This window comes from Schistocerca serialis, chromosome 6 (genome assembly GCF_023864345.2).
Source record: "Schistocerca serialis cubense isolate TAMUIC-IGC-003099 chromosome 6, iqSchSeri2.2, whole genome shotgun sequence".
NCBI classification, from domain to species: domain Eukaryota; kingdom Metazoa; phylum Arthropoda; class Insecta; order Orthoptera; family Acrididae; genus Schistocerca; species Schistocerca serialis.
In genome coordinates, this window is record NC_064643.1 from 760,994,755 (window position 1) to 761,010,958 (window position 16,204).

General features: G+C 40.4%; 1 protein-coding gene across 1 annotated transcript in view; it reads right to left on the reverse strand.

The window, feature by feature from the left end:
* The window catches only part of LOC126485073 (laminin subunit alpha-1), a 715,911-nt gene that overhangs the window by 142,808 nt on the left and 556,899 nt on the right, over positions 1-16,204 (reverse strand). The window contains exons 26-27 of the mRNA XM_050108676.1: positions 12,979-13,090; positions 5,639-5,783 (exon numbers count right to left, since the gene is read on the reverse strand). Of these exons, the coding sequence (XP_049964633.1) occupies positions 5,639-5,783; positions 12,979-13,090 (257 nt within the window). The remainder of the gene's footprint in view (positions 1-5,638; positions 5,784-12,978; positions 13,091-16,204) is intronic.

Sequence of the window (16,204 nt, forward strand, 5' to 3'; positions counted from 1 at the left end):
GATGATGTGACTTACCAAATGAAAGTGCTGGCAGGTCGGCAGACACACAAACATACACACAAAATTCAAGCTTTCGCAACAAACTGTTGCCTCATCAGGAAAGAAGGAAGGAGAGGGAAAGACGAAAGGATGTGGGTTTTAAGGGAGACGGTACGGAGTCATTCCAATCCCGGGAGCGGAAAGACTTACCTTAGGGGGAAAAAAGGACAGGTATACACTCGCACACACACACATATCCATCCGCACATATACAGACACAAGCAGACATATTTAAAGACAAAGAGTTTGGGCAGAGATGTCAGTCGAGGCAGAAGTGCAGGGGCAAAGATGTTGTTGAATGACAGGTGAGGTATGAGTGGCGGCAACTTGAAATTAGCGGAGATTGAGGCCTGGTGGATAACAGGAAGAGAGGATATATTGAAGAGCAAGTTCCCATCTCCGGAGTTAGGATAGGTTGGTGTTAGTGGGAAGTATCCAGATAACCCGGATGGTGTAACACTGTGCCAAGGTGTGCTGGCCGTGCACCAAGGCATGTTTAGCCACAGGGTGATCCTCATTACCAACAAACACTGTCTGCCTGTGTCCATTCATGCGAATAGACAGTTTGTTGCTGGTCATTCCCACATAGAATGCATCACAGTGTAGGCAGGTCAGTTGGTAGATCACGTGGGTGCTTTCACACGTGGCTCTGCCTTTGATCATGTACACCTTCCGGGTTACAGGACTGGAGTAGGTGGTGGTGGGAGGGTGCATGGGACAGGTTTTACACCGGGGGCGGTTACAAGGGTAGGAGCCAGAGGGTAGGGAAGGTGGTTTGGGGATTTCATAGGGATGAACTAAGAGGTTACGAAGGTTAGGTGGACGGCGGAAAGACACTCTTGGTGGAGTGGGGAGGATTTCATGAAGGATGGGTCTCATTTCAGGGCAGGATTTGAGAAAGTCGTATCCCTGCTGGAGAGCCACATTCAGAGTCTGATCCAGTCCCGGAAAGTATCCTGTCACAAGTGGGGCACTTTTATGGTTCTTCTGTGGGAGGTTCTGGGTTTGAGAGGATGAGGAAGTGGCTCTGGTTATTTGCTTCTGTACCAGGTCGGGAGGGTAGTTGCGGGATGCGAAAGCTGTTTTCAGGTTGTTGGTGTAATGCTTCAGGGATTCCGGACTGGAGCAGATTCGTTTGCCACGAAGACCTAGGCTGTAGGGAAGGGACCGTTTGATGTGGAATGGGTGGCAGCTGTCGTAATGGAGGTACTGTTGCTTGTTGGTGGGTTTGATGTGGACAGACGTGTGAAGCTGGCCATTGGACAGGTGGAGGTCAACATCAAGGAAAGTGGCATGGGATTTGGAGTAGGACCAGGTGAATCTGATGGAACCAAAGGAGTTGAGGTTGGAGAGGAAATTCTGGAGTTCTTCTTCACTGTGAGTCCAGATCATGAAGATGTCATCAATAAATCTGTACCAAACTATGGGTTGGCAGGCCTGGGTAACCAAGAAGGCTTCCTCTAAGCGACCCATCAATAGGTTGGCGTACGAAGGGACCATCCTGGTACCCATGGCTGTTCCCTTTAATTGTTGGTATATCTGGCCTTCAAAAGTGAAGAAGTTGTGGGTCAGGATGAAGCTGGCTAAGGTAATGAAGAAAGAGGTTTTAGGTAGGATGGCAGGTGATCGGCGTGAAAGGAAGTGCTCCATCGCAGCGAGGCCCTGGACGTGCGGGATATTTGTGTATAAGGAAGTGGCATCAATGGTTACAAGGATGGTTTCTGGGGGTAACGGATTGAGTAAGGATTCCAGGCGATCGAGAAAGTGGTTGGTGTCTTTGATGAAGGATGGGAGACTGCACGTAATGGGTTGAAGGTGTTGATCTACGTAGGCAGAGATACGTTCAGTGGGGGCTTGGTAACCAGCTACAATGGGGCGGCCGGGATGATTGGGTTTGTGAATTTTAGGAAGAAGGTAGAACGTAGGGGTGCGGGGTCAGGAGGTTGATGGAGTCAGGTGAAAGGTTTTGTAGGGGGCCTAAGGTTCTGAGGATTCCTTGAAGCTCTGCCTGGACATCAGGAATGGGATTACCTTGGCAAACTTTGTATGTGGTGTTGTCTGAAAGCTGACGCAGTCCCTCAGCCACATAATCCCGACGATCAAGTACCACGGTCGTGGAACCCTTGTCCGCCGGAAGAATGACGATGGACCGGTCAGCCTTCAGATCACGGATAGCCTGGGCTTCAGCAGTGGTGATGTTGCGAGTAGGATTAAGGTTTTTTAAGAAGGATTGAGAGGCAAGGCTGGAAGTCAGAAATTCCTGGAAGGTTTGGAGAGGGAGATTTTGAGGAAGAGGAGGTGGGTCCCGCTGTGACGGAGGACGGAACTGTTCCAGGCAGGGTTCAATTTGGATAGTGTCTTGGGGAGTTGGATCATTAGGGGTAGGATTAGGATCATTTTTCTTCGTGGCAAAGTAATACTTCCAGCAGAGAGTACGAGTGTAGGACAGTAAATCTTTGACGAGGGCTGTTTAGTTGAATCTGGGAGTGGGGCTTAAGGTGAGGCCTTTGGATAGGACAGAGGTTTCGGATTGGGAGAGAGGTTTGGAGTAAAGGTTAACTACTGAATTAGGGTGTTGTGGTGCCAGATTGTGTTGATTGGAATTTTGAGGTTTTGGAGGGAGTGGAGCTGGAAGTGGGAGACTGAGTAGATGGGAGAGACTGGGTTTGTGTGCAATGAGAGGTGGTTGAGGTTTGCTGGAAAGGTTGTGAAGGGTGAGTGAGTTGCCTTTCCGGAGTTGGGATCACCCTGTGGCTAAACATGCCTTGGTGCACGGCCAGCACATCTTGGCACAGTGTTACACCGTCCGGGTTATCTGGATACTTCCCACTAACACCAACCTATCCGAACTCCGGAGATGGGAACTTGCTCTTCAATATATCCTCTCTTCCCGTTATCCACCAGGCCTCAATCTCCGCTAATTTCAAGTTGCCGCCACTCATACCTCACCTGTCATTCAACAACATCTTTGCCCCTGCACTTCTGCCTCGACTGACATCTCTGCCCAAACTCTTTGTCTTTAAATACGTCTGCTTGTGTCTGTATATGTGTGGATGGATATGTGTGTGTGTGTGAGTGTATACCCGTCCTTTTTTCCCCCTAAGGTAAGTCTTTCCGCTCCCGGGATTGGAATGACTCCTTACCCTCTCCCTTAAAACCCACATCCTTTCGTCTTTCCCTCTCCATCCTTCTTTCGTGATGAGGCAACAGTTTGTTGCGAAAGCTTGAATTCTGTGTGTATGTTTGTGTGTCTGTCGACCTGCCAGCACTTTCATTTGGTAAGTCACATCATCTTTGTTTTTAGATATATTTTTCCCACGTGGAATGTTTCCCTCTATTAATTCATATTATATATATATATATATATATATATATATATATATATATATATATATATATATATATATATATATATATATATATATATATATATATAATAGAGGAAAACATTCCACGTGGGAAAAATATATCTAAAAAGAAAGATGATGAAACTTACCAAACAAAAGCGCTGGCAGGTCGATAGACACACAAACAAACACAAACATACACACAAAATTCTAGCTTTCGCAACCAATGGTTGCCTCGTCAGGAAAGAGGGAAGGAGAAGGAAAGACAAAAATATCCTTTTGTCTTTCCTTCTCCTTCCCTCTTTCCTGACGAGGCAACCATTGGTTGCGAAAGCTAGAATTTTGTGTGTATGTTTGTGTTTGTTTGTGTGTCTATCGACCTGCCAGCGCTTTTGTTTGGTAAGTTTCATCATCTTTCTTTTTAGATATATATATATATATATATATATAATGAGGGAAACATTACACACAGACATATATATATATATATATATATATATATATATATATATATATATGTGTGTGTGTGTGTGTGTGTGTGTCTGCTTTTGTCTGTATGTGTGGATGGATGTGTGTGTGTGTGTGCGAGTGTATACCTGTCCTTTTTTCCCCCTAAGGTAAGTCTTTTCGCTCCCGGGATTGGAATGACTCCTTACCCTCTCCCTTAAAACCCACTTCCTTTCGTCTTTCCCTCTCCTTCCCTCTTTCCTGATGAGGCAACAGTTTGTTGCGAAAGCTTGAATTTTGTGTGTATGTTTGTGTTTGTTTGTGTGTCTATCGACCTGCCAGCGCTTTCGTTCGGTAAGTCACCTCATCTTTGTTTTGAGAAATTAACTGAAATTCCTGTGTGCAGCAGAAGTAGCTTTCTTATTCATTAGTGAATCTTTTGAAGTCATTTAGTAATATGACATCTAAGGAGAGTTGTTTGTAAAATTTATGAAAGGCAGTCATAGCAACAAATTCTGAAGACCAAAGACAATCACTAAATGTGTCAGGTTTTTACAAGATGTGGTCTTGAGCTGGAATGGACTTTTTAAAAAATGCTTGTGGCTGGACCACCCTGTGAACAAGCCTTTTGATGCAGTGGAAGAACATCCCATACAAGATCGCATTTAGCTGCTTCTCCTGATTTCTTTCAGAATGTCAATCCACAGCTAGTATCCTGTTGTCTTAAGTGTAATTGTGAATGAGTCTACTCGTAATTTAAAAAAAATGCCAATTCCTTTTGAATTTTACAGTTAAGAGTTTAGACCTATCACATATAATAAAGAGAGTAAATACTATTGGCATGAACTCATACCAACTGTATGGTGCCATAAGTTTTAGAATACATCACTAAATCAGTGTAAAGGGGTCAATAGCATGCTCACATGAAATATGGCAGCACAAACAGTGCACAAGATGCACCAAGTGGCCTGAAGCAATAACTGGAGGAAGTGGAGAAACAATTCCTAGTCAGAAGCCAAAATGAAGAGTTAAAATTAACTGTATGAGAAAGGAAATTTGGACATTGTATACTTCTGGTATAGTGAAGTAACTAGTTCAGAAATGGGTGCAAAGTAAATACTCTACAAAGTAACATAACATATCAATTTCAGTAACTGTCCAGACGCTGTGAGAGAACCAAATTCCCTGCTACATCCACACTTTGAGAGGAGGTATTCACTTATCATAGAGTGAAAAGCACTTTGGTGTTTGGAAGTAATGGCAGAAATGCTACAACACACTGAAGCTGTAAAAAATAAGTCAATCAATGAGACATCCCCAAGGCAGATAATAAGGCTTCAGTTCTATAACAGCATATCATTTTAACTTGTCACACACAAACAATGTACACTGCTATTGTCTGATTGGCTCTTTCAACAAGAGCTATATCAAGCATACCCTTTGTGTGCAAATTTTTTGTTGTTGTTGATTTAAGACTAGGTAGATAAAACAAAGGACAAGTGTGCAGATAATACCATATGCTAACACATTGTCTGTTTTCCCTCTGCTTTCACCACCTCCATACATAAATTAATCATCGCTTCTCCACCTTCATCTGTCTCTGTGGTCCTTCTGAGGATATAAAGCCTGTATTTTTATTAGTTGCAAATGTATACCTTCATCTTGAACTATTAAATAATATAAACAAATGTCTATTTTTGATTAAAAACTTCTCAGTGCATACAACTTGTTCTAATACTGAAATTTAATTGACAGATTCTGTACTATTTACTAATCTAGCACTTACTTCCAGATCAAATACTCACCTAAGTATATTAAGTGCATTTTGTCCTCTCTTTCCTAGGTCATTTTTCCTTATCTTATCAAGTAATATGTGAGATTCTTGAAGTGCTAGATCAATATTTACTGCTGTCCCATCTTTACCAAAATTCTGCAGCTTCTTAATTATATCTGAAAGAAAATAAATGACAAACTACATTGTTTAATCATGACTCGGATGCTGTAACTGAAGGAATTAATAGCTGAATCACATAAAGATGTTAATGAATCTGTATTTATGAATATGCTTCTTGCTCTTCATATTACACCCGTGGCTGAACTGGGGCATAGTACAGTATTTCCAGTATAACGCATAAATCAAAAGTCTGGTCAGAGTAAATAACAGTTAAATGGAAAGTGATACACAATGGAGAAATGCATATAATGGCACCTGCCACCATCTTGGATGCAACTCTGCAATATCATGTCAAAAGAGTTTGCACACTGCATTACTTTAGGCCAGATTTTTACACAGAATGTAATACTAAAGCACGTTTTTCCATAGTTGGAACAATTTTTGTGTATTGTATATTTGAAATTTCCACTATGCTTCAAAATCTGCAAATGTTCTTGTCCTCACAATGTCTTGTTGTTACATTATCTGTGGCATAAATCTGCAAATATTCAACATTCTTGTCCTTAGAAAGTTTGTTGTTACACTTTTATTTTCTATGATTCACACATTTTATGTAACTGCATTTAATTTTACAAATCAGTGGGAAAATCAACATTAACTTGTTAAAAACAAAGATGAGGTGACTTACCGAACAAAAGCGCTGGCAGGTCGATAAGACACACAAACAAACACAAACATACACACAAAATTCAAGCTTTCGCAACAAACTGTTGCCTCATCAGGAAAGAGGGAAGGAGAGGGGAAGACGAAAGGAAGTGGGTTTTAAGGGAGAGGGTAAGGAGTCATTCCAATCCCGGGAGCGGAAAGACTTACCTTAGGGGGAAAAAAGGACAGGTATACACTCGCACACACGCACATATCCATCCACACATACAGACACAAGCAGACATATTTAAAGTCTTTAAATATGTCTGCTTGTGTCTGTATGTGTGGATGGATATGTGCGTGTGTGCGAGTGTATACCTGTCCTTTTTTCCCCCTAAGGTAAGTCTTTCCGCTCCCGGGATTGGAATGACTCCTTACCCTCTCCCTTAAAACCCACTTCCTTTCGTCTTCCCCTCTCCTTCCCTCTTTCCTGATGAGGCAACAGTTTGTTGCGAAAGCTTGAATTTTGTGTGTATGTTTGTGTTTGTTTGTGTGTCTATCGACCTGCCAGCGCTTTTGTTCGGTAAGTCACCTCATCTTTGTTTTTATATATAATTTTTCCCACGTGGAATGTTTCCTTCCATTATATTAACTTGTTAAAAAATATTTCAAGCAAGGGGTGAAGCTTTTCAGGTACCCCCCCCCCCCCCCAACCATAAAGGAATTTAACAAGTGGAAACTAGATAGACCACAAAGACAGTGATTCAAAAAATTTCATGCCACTGATAGAATACAGTATGAAGTATAAAGTGTCTATGAACTGGGTAGTATGTGACAGTGATGTGCCCAAAAACATGCTATTGTTGCTTCCACAAGCCTGCAACGGAAGTTAGTTCAAGCACTTTAGCCCATTTAAGGTAATTTGTCAGGCACACAGTAAATGCAGTAACCACCAACCCCATTACATTTGACTGAGTTGTCACCATGATACAATTAACTAGTCATTAGGTGGGAGAATTGATATGGACCTTCAGTAATAATTCTACAACAGATATGATAAAGTGATAAAGTTGCAATTAAATAATACTAGGTTATTAAAATGTAGTAAAAATTAGTGCTGAGTCAGAGATCAAATATGGAAAACTGAAGTACTGTGGTGGAGTTTCTTGACTTTCTTCGGTGTAGCAAGTTACATGTGTTTATTTGCTGTGTGGCAGACTGTGATAGCTGCCTTGCACTCTATAATGTCGAGATTGTCTTTCTGTGGATGATTATGGAAAAGAAAAGAGGGAAGAGGGTAAAATACAATAGTAATATATAGAAATTCTGCTTGAATGCCACCTCAAAGGTGCCCATATTAACATCCCCACAAAACAATGTAGTGTAACATCTCTGCATAAGACCCTGAAGTAAAGTCTGGGATTTAATTCATGACACTGGAGCACAGTATGATGATCTGGAACAGTATGGCACCATCTTTCCAGAACTTGAAAAACTTACAGCGGGTGCAAATTTCTTCCACCGCCATGCGGTGAACCAGCTCCTCGCAAGTTAGCTGCCACAGCTCTAGAATGCTTTAACAGCCTTACAGTCAGGTATTTGCTTGGGAATACAAAATAAATAACACTTATGGCCATTAAAATTGCAGCACAAGGAAAGATAGCAAATAACAAAATTTTACTTCTTAAGTGTATACAGTATAGTAGGAAGGATGCATTATTAAATTTATACTTGAGTTGGGCACATACAAAGTGCAAAATTTAGTACACTGAGCTACCAGCTCCGGCAGCAGCCATGGCACTAACCTAGCCGGACAGCGAGTCAAACTGTGCTTCAATGACAGATGCAGGTATGTCACCCCATGCTGCTTGATGGTGACCTGTGCAGTTTAACAACAATGGCCCATCTCAGAATCTCCACATTCTGATACAGCCATAATGACACTGTATGCAGGGAGACTTGGAAATAACTGCTAGGGCACTTGTTTGAAGTGCTGCGCCAAGAATAACAGTTCTGTATCAGAGTTTCCTCTTGGGAAACGATGTCACCCCTTAGTAAACCACAGTGGTTATCCATAAAACAGTGTGAAACTACTCTTCCCTGGTCTCGCAACCTCAGGATAATGGGCATTTTGAAGCAGTGTAAGATGTGGGACAGAGACAATACACTAGTGTCCTTTATGACTGATCATCAAGCATAGTGAAAGAAGTGATACCAGATGAGAAGTAATGTATTTGTAGGATCAATGATCAAGAATTCGGAGGAAACTAGGTATACTGGGCTATGACCTGGGAAGTCTAAGGGAATGCGGCCATGACAGAGGGCAGGTCTGGCCAAGTACATTCAGCAGCCTTCACTTACATGCAGTGCCCATTGTACAGATACCATTACTGAGCCCAACAAGGCAATGGTGGAGTGCGACTTGGTCAAAAAGGCACGTGGACACGCGTCACAAGCACAATTAAGGTCAATGGCTAAGAGTGCTCCTACAACCGGGCATAGCTTTTTCTTACACTAGTAACAACTGGCAGTGTGTAATGCTGGTGGCAGATACATAGTAGTGACTCTATTTCAACTGGCAAAAGTATATGTTGTGGGTACCAGTATAACGTAGCAAGTTATTACGAGATGACATTCGTTGCAGTAAGGCACGCAGCACGGAGGCTGCACGATGGCTATGTTTTTTTCTTTCGCTTTGCTAACAGTACAGCTGACTCTGCCTGCTGTGAGAGCTGCATAGCGTAACATTCAGTCGATATGAAGATTCATACCCTCCATGCATCTACATAATCCACATTAGTTATTATCCGACTTTGTTCACATATGGTACACAGCCTTTTGTTATTGATGGAATGATGCTGTCAAAATTTCAGATTTTTATATATTATAGTTCTCGAGATAAAGAGAATTACATAAACTCCTAAAACCTACGCTTGTTTTTTAAAAACAAGTTAGGAGCAATAACGGAGTGACTTTCATCATCATTTGAAGCCATTCCAAAGTTACCAGTGCATAAAAATCAATTAATTAGAATTTTATTTTTAAAACTTTAGTCACTGTGCATTACGTAATACAAAAACCGGTCAAAATTATTGATTATATTTTGCAGTGTGTGTGCATTAGAATGATTGAGAGAGTGTTTGTGGGACATACATTAAAATTTAATATTTCATTTTATGTAAAACGTTGTACAAACGAACCATGGGAAACTTATGTTGCATCCGCGATTCAGGAGACGTATGTTGTGTGCTTGCTTTTGTATAAAAGTAGCCAGAATGATAGTTAGAGGCGGAATAAGCTTATTTAGCAATTTGAAGAAAATTTTGCACTTTTTTTACTATGATTAAACAAAATACAAGAAATTGAAGTTTTGCTGACATTATTTACTATCAAATTAGTGATTGGCTAAGGCAAGATTTGCTGCGAGAATGATCTGGAAGGAACATTCTGATTGGTCATTTAGATCAACAGCCAATCAGAGTTAAGCTGTTCCTGCACAAAAAGAGGAGTGGGCATATAGGAGAGTACCCTGAGAGGAGTAGCTTGCTAGCCGGTCTACGGATAACACGCTGTTAGATCGCCCCTTAAAATACTCTGTAAGATGAGGAAATAGTGAGCTAATTTCGGTTCAAGCATATCGTGACTGAAGTGACTGGAGTTATGAACTTTTTAAATAATATTTGGTGTTTCTAAATTAAATAGTTTGAGATATATGGGTGTGTGAACTTTTTGAACATAGTAACAACTCCACGTGGCATGTTTTGTGTTCTGTACAAATATTTTGGAGAGTACCTCTTATGAAGAAGACCACTGAAATGCCTTAATGTTTAACTTGCAAATAGTTGTGGGTCTGTGACTGGTAGAATGTGAAAATTAGTTGGGTCGGACTTACTAAAATTCTGGCTGCTTTTTGAGTGAATATTTGTTAGACAGACAGTGAACTTTGAATGATAATGTGTTACCATATTAAATACTGACTTGATATCCATTTCATGTGTTTCAGTATGAATAAAAAGCAGAGTTAATCTAATTTTAATCGCTTTTCTGCACGTAGACTGAAGGTCCCAAATGTCCGATTTTTTAATCATGAACTTTCAGGAGCTGACTTTCAACTAGAGTTATGCAGCCTCTGTGTGGTAGGTATTAGGTGGTGGTTTCATCAACACTGCTTTACATTGCCTTGCATGTATCTGCTACGGCAGAATGAAGGGGACATTGGCAAGAATCCTATCGAGGTAGGTGGACTGAACAATAGCGTTAACAAAAACGGACGACCAATCCCGCCCCGCCGCACCAGGTGTGCTTTGTAGCTGAGGCAGACACGCAGGCTCCAGTATGCTTATCAATTTGTACACAGAACAAAGACTCTGGAAGGAAGACGTGGTGCCATTCCTGTGTCCAGAGTTGTCATTGGTACCACCACTGTTAGTGTATCTCTTTCTGTTGCTACATCAAAGGAAGCTAGAATAGCAGTTTCCATGCTTATAGTCTGTAGTGTTCCTGACTTCTTCACACTGTCCTTGTAAATACTTGTCTTGTAGCAAACAAGTGCATTTATTGACTCAGGGTATGTGGTGGGGCTGTACAATACTGTACAGCCGGGCAAACAAAATGTTTGTCCTCTTGGCAACTAACTGTGCAGAGCTACTCAGATCCTGTCTGGTGTTGAGTATGATTCTCATGTAGCCATCAATTCCATATTATAATCCAATTCACAAACAAAAGCGATTCATGCAGGTCAATGCATGGACGGAAGTTGCATTGTTGGCAGTTCCAAGTGACATTTGCGATACATGCATGCACATGCTTTGTGCTTGAACAAAGCATGTATCTCGCAAATTATGTCTCTTGCTTTCTTCTGCAGGATTTGTCACTTACCACCACCATAAGTGATGAAAACTTGTTACAAATGGAATAAAAATTCACTAAATAATTTGCTAAGATCAAGCCTAATGCTTGCAGTGGCTGCAAAACTCACAACAGATTGTTCAGAACAATACTGAAGACTCACTGGCTGTCAGAGAATGTGTGATATAGGTGTGCGGAACAAGCCTAAACTCAACCGCCTTGTTTATTACATCAGGTATACCATGACAGGTCATGGGATCCTGACCAATATGAGCAGCAATACTGTGAAATGATGAATCATAATCTCAATAGCCCATGATCCTGTTGTTGTCAAATTCAGACATGCAGCTAGTTACTTCTCCTTTTTACACAAGGCATAACACAATCTTCTCACTAACAAACAACATTCAAATGCAATTTCTGAATGACACATCCTCTGCATAATCTTACCTCACATACAGAATGTAGATAGTGTTACCTACCTACTTCGTGTAGCTGCAGTGAAATGCTAATGATTTGTATATCTAAGTGTGTAATATACTCCATTCTATTTTGATGTTTGTTGCATGCAGCTTTCATGGCATTGCAATTTTAATGGTCAGTAGTGTGTAATATTAATTATTTATCTGTTCCAAAACTGACAATAATTGAACTATGTTTAAACCCCTCCAGACCTGAATTTTTTCTGGGGGATGGAAAATAATAATATCAATATTCAGAGGGAAACATTCCACGCGGGAAAAATATATCTAAAAACAAAGATGATGTGACTTACCAAACGAAAGTGCTGGGATGTCAATAGACACACAAACAAACACAAACATACACACAAAATACAAGCTTTCGCAACCAACGGTTGCTTCGTCAGAAAAGAGGGAAGGAGAGGGAAAGACAAAAGGATTTGGGTTTTAAGGGAGAGGGTAAGGAGTCATTCCAATCCCTCTCTCCTTCCCTCTTTCCTGATGAAGCAACCATTGGTTGCGAAAGCTTGTATTATGTGTGTACGTTTGTGTTTGTTTGTGTGTCTATCGACATGCCAGTGCTTTCGTTTGGTAAGTCACATCATCTTTGTTTTTAGAAATATCAATTATCAATATTCAATTATACAGTGGAATATAGCAAACTGACCACTTTCATGAATTCTAGTGGTCACAACCTGCTGCGCAGTGCTATACTGACTTGCCGATATTTTCATAGTGACACCCAACAGTTGGAACCAGCTGCACATGACGAAAAGCTCGTACATTCACAAACGTGTACCTCAGGATTCCATTGGGGAAAAAACATTTCTATTGCAACTAAGACACAGTAATTGTAAATGTACACAATTGTAGCCAGAGGGTCTGAAAGGGTTAATATGACAGACTCACTGTTAATCCAAACATCACAGATGTCAGTGGATTTTCATAGGTTTTGAAAATTATAGCACGATATGTCTTGTTTCTTTCTGAGATCATAGCCTATTAAAGAAACTAGAATATCAGCTGTCCAGTTACAGCTAATAATGGATCTGAATTAATCCAAAATTTGTGGCAGATGGATTATGTGAGATAAACTAAGAATGAATACTCATCTCATCCAGAAGACATCCAGTATTAACAACAGTATTACTACAATTGTTGCAAAAATATATACATTTTAAAGCACTACTGACACATCAGAAAATATAGTTCAGTCGTGTATTGTTCTTTTGTCCATTTTCTACTTACATCATTCAATTTCTTTGTACAATAATCAGCTGTTCATTCAATTACAAACCTTTACTTTCTGTCCGTTGCTGTAAAATTTCTTTCTGGATAGCTGTAGCCTCAGTTCTAACATCTACCGCGCTTTCCACTGCGTGTTTTGAATTCCTCTCAAGTTTCTTTACCTGAAAATTGACTAAAGATAATTTCACAAACAGTTCTTCGGAGTAAAATGTTGTTACTCTACTTCAAGTTACAAAGCAAAAATGCATCTCCTTAGTAAAACAAATTTAATTAGTCATTACGAGTACAAAATAGTCACAATGCCAACATCCTATAAGTCTATAATACTATTTTCCAATAGTTATCTGATTAGTATTAAAACAGTATCTGCGCAGAAGTGTTGGCAAGAAATGAGTTACTCATTCTTCAATTTTTTATTCTACTTGTTAAACAAATAATGTGAGCCAAAATTATGTAAGCGATACTCACATAGGAACAACTGAGGTAAATTACTGAAAATAAAAGCTAACGATAAAATGTGCCGAAATGAAGTATTCGTCATTAATGTCTAAATGAAATGCTGTGGGTGTCGACAAGAACGGTGGGCGAGTGGCTCTCTGCTGGAGCTAGGTGGATGTGCAGAAAGCCAACTTGTTGCTTAAATTCTTTATTTCAAATCACAAATCAACATAGAGCTGTGAGCCTGCAGCTGGCAGGCAGCAGGATGGTGGGACAGTAACATGGTGACTGATCACTGGAGCCAGGCAGAACAGCTCAGCTGGAACTGACCAGGGTGCTGAACATGGGACTGCAATCTAGGAAAGTGGCACAGTTGCCGTCAGACTCCCAAGAGGAGGAACAGGCTAGCACTCACTTTGTACCTCGGACTATGAGGTGGTAGCACAGTGAAAACTGCCAAGCAGCTGACAACCAGGCAGCAGTCGGCAGCCTGAGGCTCTATGACGGCAGTGGTGGCTGAGTCTTAAGGACAGTGTCGACTGACACAGACTGAGTATCACAGCACAGCAAAGCTGTACCACTTAGACTGTCAGTGGATCTTGTCGTGACAAATGACATACGGTGGATGTCACAACATAGCCCTGCCATATCAAGGACCTCCTCGGCTAGTCTGGGTGTTTAAGTAGCGTTCTTTGGAGCTGATCATACAGGAGAAGCATTTCTGTCAAGTTCCAGTATCATGCAGAATATTCGCGAAAGATGGTCAGCGGGCTCAGCATAGGCATTGCCTTGTGAGAGCAGCCTGAACTGCGGAAATATCTTGCTGCTGCTTGGGAGTTATTGTGTCGGCAGGCCACTGATTACAGATGTCAGTGTACAAAACTTGGGACTCTGGAAATGGCAGTGAGCACTAACTGTAGTCTGTGTTGTTACAGAAAGCATGTATGACTTTTTTTTTAAAAAAAAAAAGGCCGAGTGCAACGTTCCAAATAAAGATTTCTTTTTATTGTAGTAAATGTCACATTTGGTTTCTTCTTCTTTTTATTCCAACTGGGATCGTCTCACCTACTTCCTTTTATCATTATGGACAGCCTTTCTGATTTCTAATGATGAACAGATGAAAAATGTAACATTCACATTTTACGGCAACAAAATCAATTATTCGGCAGCTATTATTATTTTGGAGGAGTTGTGGTATTACAAACCTAACTGTAAGGAATAATTAAATACATATAGCAATAGCTACAGAGATTTTATGTTAATGCCTAATGGTTGAACATGACTTGTTTATGTACACGGGGCTTGTGAATAAGTGTTGTCAGATAAGTACATGTACATCTAATGATAACATGGGATAGAACAGCAAGTACGTCTTTCCTGAATCAAAGTATCTGAGAACTGATCTATTATACAAACTCACAAGCAATGATGAATTATTGGTGCTAATTAACCTTCAGAGTGTATGACGAATGGCATGATGGTTAAATTAAAGAGAGCAAGCCTACAGTTGTATTTGTGAGCTTTTATGTCTCCGAAACATATATTCCTTTGTCACAAGTCTCAAACCTCATATAACTATACCTATAAAGCATCAGTTATCATTACACAATTACAGGCCAGAAGAAGGTGAAGAATCACAGTATTGTTGTTTACATCATGCAGATGAAAACTGTGTCCTGCCAAAAACTGTAATCTAGTTTCACTGATTCCGTAAACCCAAAGAAAAACCAAGCAGAGTCAGATTACTTAGGAACAAGATGATCACTGGCCATTGTTCAGTATTAGAAGATGCAAATAGCAGAATGGCTGCATTAGTGTCAAAATAAAGCAAATTTATGCACAGGTTAAACTCATTCATCTGAAAAATTTGAGTCAGTTTACTAAACATTTGGAAGTGATAGTCACAATGAAGAAGCAATCAGCAGTTCTAATGTGAAAGTTGACAATTAAAAAAAAAAAGATGTAGGAAAGTTAACCATAAGACCAAAGTGTGGAAATACTGGTTCAGTTTGCACACTACTCAAACATGCTGATTACGAAAACATTCAAGAGGCTTCTGCATTGAAAGAACATGGAAATCTGCCATATTGTGAGGGTGTGCGGAAAAGTAATTCCTCCAATTTTTATGTGTAAACTCTTAATGCTTTTGAAATAAAACAAATGTTATTAACATTAAACATCTTTATTCTTCATGTCTACATATCTGCAGCCCTCTGCCACTAGAGAGCTCCAAATCGTAGTGTGTAACATAACTGTCAGTGCGTGAAAACAGATGCTGTAATCAAGTTTTAAATTCAGGGAGTTCATTTGCACATGGAGCACCTTCTCCTTCAGCATGATGTCAGACCCCACACAAGTGCTGCAACATGTGCAACAATCTGATGCCTTGGGTTCAGTGTCATAAATCATCCGTCGTACAGTCTTGACTTGGCCCCATCCAATTTTCATCCACTTCCAAAACTTAAAAACAACTTTAGGACTTATCTTTGATAATGATGAAGTTGTGCAAGCAGAGGCAGGTTGTGACTTCGTCAACAAAGTCAGACATTGTACAGGGACAGTATCAACAAAGTGGTCTCTTGTTCGGAGAGATTTCAGAATTGCAGCCAGTCATCAACTTCACTCCACAATATTTCCAGTTGAAAAATGATGGAGTGAAGTTTGCGACAATTGACTGCAATCCCAAAATCTCTTCAAACATTTAATTCACCAGGAAAATTTTAAATTAACATCAAACTGGACTCTTATTGGGAGAAATGTGTTTGTCACCAGGGTAACTCTGGTGACAAATAAGTGCGTAGAAACGCAGAATAAAGAAGCAGAATGTCAGTAATGTT